General features: G+C 49.3%; 1 protein-coding gene across 3 annotated transcripts in view; it reads left to right on the top strand.

Moving 5' to 3' along the window:
* The window catches only part of LOC121933137 (cytochrome P450 2C19-like), a 66,572-nt gene extending 63,433 nt beyond the window's left edge, over window positions 1-3,139 (top strand). For all 3 annotated transcript variants that reach the window (XM_042472467.1, XM_042472468.1, XM_042472474.1), the window contains one exon: window positions 2,606-3,139. In XM_042472467.1, the coding sequence (XP_042328401.1) occupies window positions 2,606-2,835 (230 nt within the window). In that variant the 3' untranslated portion in view covers window positions 2,836-3,139. The remainder of the gene's footprint in view (window positions 1-2,605) is intronic.
* Window positions 3,140-4,569: the final 1,430 nt, after the last annotated feature.

A 4,569-nucleotide genomic window follows, 5' to 3' on the forward strand; every position in this document is an offset into this window, starting at 1 on the left:
TGGCTGCTGAAAAGGAGAGAAGAAATCACCTTTTGGAAGAGAGACTTTGGAAACAAAATTCTCCTCAAGGTTTCTCTGACCGAGGAGAAAAATATGGGTTTCTCCAATCACTACTCCTGAGTATGACATCCTTTCAAATATTTAAACAGGAGACCTCATCTTCCACCACTGAACAGCTCTTGCTTTCAGAAAGTTCTCCTAATGTTGAGGAGGAATCTCTTTTCATTTAACTTGCATCCATTGTTGCAGGTCCTATTCTCTGGAGCAGCAGAAAACAAGCTTGCTCCATCCTCAAAGTGACACCCTCCTGTGATGATCCCTGGGGTCCAATCTGCCCAACAGCCACCCTGTTCTTGGCCCTTAGCCCCAGCGGATCCCTTTAATTTCCCCTAGAGTCTCCTGGGTCTCTGTTCCCACTCCTTGCTGAGCTGAACGAGACCCCTTGAGATCCTCTAGTCAAGCTGCCATCAGCCAGTGAATCTCCAATGAACTCCCCTTAGCACACACTGGGACTTGGTAAGGACTTAAGTTCCTTCGCTTGCTAACCTGAGCAAGCAGTAAGTGAGCTAAGGCACGTGTATAGGAGCAGAGACAGCAGATACTTTTAAAGAAAGGTATTTATTCTAAGTAGATAGAATAGAGCAACAGGGTATCAATTATGCAAGGCCTCCTTGCCTTGCAGGTACAGAATGCATAGTTACAAGATGTTCATTTCAGGCAAGCTATTAGCTAAACATAACAAAAGCCTAGATGCACTAGCTAACACATTTCCTACACATTTCCTACACTCACACAGAGATGGGATTTGCAGTCCTTGTTGGGTTTTTGGATGCAGGAAGCTGGCTCTCACTGCCCAGCTCAGCTTGCGTCCCTTAAGCCTGCCTTTTGGCACAGGCTCAGCAGCTGGGCTTCTAAGACCTAAAAACCTTTCTATTTCAGCTTGCATTCCCCGATTAAAGTCCAGTGGGCCTCCCTTCCTCTTCTGTGGCAAAGAGGACTGGCTAACGGGGCTTTTATTATGTTTGTATGTAATTGTTTGTAACCCTGATGTATATGTTGTTTGATATTTTGCTGTCAACCGCCCTGATCTATGGAAGGGCGGTATAAAAATAAAAAATTTATTATTATTTATTATTATTATTAAGACAAACACAGAGATGAAGACCAAAGACCACATGGCCCCCAGGAGCCTTTTAAAGCCTCTGGAGGAAGATGCGCGAAACTCCCGGTCCTACTCTCTGATTGGTCATTTGGGCCATAGGTCAGCTATGATGCAACTTCTCATTAGCATGTGATGTAAGCTCTCATTAGCATGTACCTCCCCCCAGCTTAACCCTTTGTGGTTTGAGAGGAGCCCTCAAATGAATGGAGGCCCAGTCATTACACCTCCAAATGCTTAAACAGGGCTTAACTGTCTCTTTTCCAGGCTAAACATCCCCAGCTCCCTAAGCCGTTCCTCATAGGGCTTCATGGTTTTCAGACCCTTCCCACTTTGGTGACCCTTCTTTGGACACCCTCCAGTTTCTCAACGTCCATTTTGATTTTTGTTGTCCAGAACTGGACAAAGGATTATTCAAGATAAGGCCTGACCAGAGCAGAATAGAGTGGCACTATGACTTCCCTTGTTCTCTAGACACTATACTTCCATTGACGCAGCCTAGAATCACATTGGCCTCTTTAGCTCTCCTCAGTGCATAGCCTGCCATTTCAATTGTAAGCTTTATGTAACACAGTTATAATTCCTTGTCTCACCTCCTCTGTGCCCACTTGAACATGGCCATCTCTTGTTCTCTGATCACAGCCAGTTTGCTCTCTCTTTGTGGCCAGAATGCAGGCCCCGATTCTGTTGCTGAGAGGGAAAGCCAACAACCGGCACAATCTGGGGACAAGTCTACCCAGATGTGGCCAAACAGTATGGTAGCAGTGGAAAAAGAAAAACCACACAAGAAAAATACCCAGCTGTTGGTATTGGCCAGGAGTCCTCAAACTCCGGCCCTCCAAATGTTTTGGACTTCATCTCCCAGAAGCCTCAGCCAATCACCGCCCACATGCTAATTTCCTTCCTCTCTCAGGATTCTACAGTCAATCTGAACAGACTTCCAGAGCCCCACAAAGGCCCCTCCCTCCTCTTTGCCCCTCAGCCAATCACCGCACACATGCAAATTTCCTTCCTACCCCATAATGCCCTCCCTTACAGCTTGGCCAATGCTCTGGGATTCTGGAAGCTGAAGTCCAAAACATCTGGAGGGCTGGAGTTTGAGGACCCCTGGTATTGGCAATGCACTGCCCCACTTTCCAAATTCACAGACGTAGTTGTTCATCCAAAGTTCTGGAGGCTTTATCTTCAGGTCCTTTATGTACAATGTAATATACGCCGACTCTCCGTCAACGTCCAACCAACTCCTCCAACTGCTCCAAACCAATCCAACTGACCAGTCCCTTGGTCCCCTTATTTGGGGGGTGGTTCTGGGCCATCAGTCTGTGCCCCATAGCTTTCTGCAGCTGTGCCTTTGCAAGTATGTGCCCATCACTCGGCAGGCTGCAGTTGTCACACACAATACACTTGCCACTCAAAATATATTTTTCCCTTTTGTTTCATGCACAGTGACTCCAAGAGATTCTTCTTTCCTGAGTCCAGGGGCATTGGCAGATGGTGGCTCCCATGGCAGAGGCACCATGAACCCACTCTGGGCTCCACAGCGGTTTCCAATGGGCTGGATCCTATTCCTAACTAGGTCCAACACCTTGGATAGGTCCTTTGTGTTGGGAATTAAGGTTTCCCAGGGTGCCATGAAAGCTAGAACTGATAGGAATCAGCTTTCTTCAGCAGAGTAGCAGGAATTGTGCCCCAGTCGGACGGTGCTTCCACTGAGAACCAAAACCTTCTCAAAATCAGCAAGATTGGCTGTTTCCGGTTGCAGACTTCGGAAAGTTTACTAATGGTTTTGCGTTTACATTTGCACAGGGGAGCCTTCTTCCTAACTAGCCAATGAATGGTTTTTAGATGGATTTAAAGGTTCTATGTTTTTATTGTCATCTTTTTAAAAAAGCTTTTTACCTGTGATCTGCCTTGGGTTCCTTCTGGGGGAAAGACGGAATACAAATGAAAGAAATAAAAAAGATAAATAAGGTTGAAAAAGGAGCCTGGGTCTTTCATTCGCCCTCTTGGTGCTCCAAAACAGGTAGAGTAAAAGGAGAAGAAGTAAGGCTAAGAGAGGAGAGGAACACTACTCCAGCCCTGAAGCCAGAGCCAGAAGCCAGCTCCCCACACCATTGGGACCCTCAAGCAGAGGCAGAGGCAGAGGCAGAGGCAGAGGCAGAGGCAGAGGCAAAGGCAAAGGCAAAGGCAAAGGCAGCAGCAGCTGAGGAAAAGGGGCGTGGCCTGGGCTGCTGTTGCCGGAGCGGCTCCTTGGGCTTTTCCATCCCTGCACAGCTGCTCATTAACCCAAGGCTGCTGCCAACGGAGTCCACCCAGCGCTGCATCCAGGACCGAGGGAGACTGAGGAACACCTGGGCCAAGGCGGGGAGGGGCGTGTCGGTGGCAGAGACACGCCATAAAGCCAGTCGCTGGTGAACCTCCTTCGTCCCACCCACCCCTCCAAGGCCCCAAGGGATTGTTTGTTGTTGCTGGTGTTGCCGGAGCGGCTCCTTGGGCTTTTCCATCCCTGCACAGCTGCGCATTAACCCAAGGTTGCTGCCAATGGAGTCCATTGCTGCAACAGCGCAACTGCGCATCATCGCAGGAGGGGCAAGAGGGGTGGGATCTTATTAGCTGTGTCTGCAGCAGAGGAATGACTTGTGCGGTAGTCATCTTCTGCTGTGGTATTTTAGCTTTGTTGGGAAGGGATTATATGGACATGGGGGGCCTTCAGCTTGATGTGGTGACGGGAGGTGATGCTGGGTTAAGCGGGGCTCCTATTGGAGTAGTGTGGGGCAGGGGGAGATATAGCGGTAGGAGAGTGGAAACATATTGGAAGGGAAGGCGAGATCAATGCATAATATCTATCTCCCCTTCCATCCACTCTCCTAACCAAAGAGATCTGAGGGTCAGTCCAACTGTACCACAAACCCTGTCTCTGCTCCTGTGCAATGCCAGGTCTGTTAGGAACAAGACCCACATTATATATGATCTTATAGATGATAAGAGTTGTGACCTGGCTTGCATTACTGAGACCTGGCTTGGGCCTGAGAGTGAAGCTGTGTGGGCACAGGCCCTTCCTGCTGGGTACTCAGTTAAGGACCAGACCAGGTTAGGTGGGGGGGGGGGGGGGGGTGTTGCCTTGATCCATAAGAACACCCTTGCCTTGACCAGGAACCATGTCCGACAACTGGACTTTATCGAGTGTATTTACCTGACCCTGAAGGCCAGGGACAGTTTAGGGATTCTGTTGGTCTACTGGCCACCCCATGCGCTAACAGACTCCCTGTCCGAGCTGACGCAGCTAGACTCGGAGCTGGTGTTGGAGTCCCCTAGGCTTCTTGTCCTGGGGGACCTCAACATCCCCTTCGAGGCTGGCCATGGTCCAACTGGTGCGGCTCGGGAGTTCATGGCTACCATGACTGCCATGG

Source organism: Sceloporus undulatus, chromosome 6, assembly GCF_019175285.1.
Source record: "Sceloporus undulatus isolate JIND9_A2432 ecotype Alabama chromosome 6, SceUnd_v1.1, whole genome shotgun sequence".
In the NCBI taxonomy this organism is placed as follows: Eukaryota; Metazoa; Chordata; class Lepidosauria; order Squamata; family Phrynosomatidae; genus Sceloporus; species Sceloporus undulatus.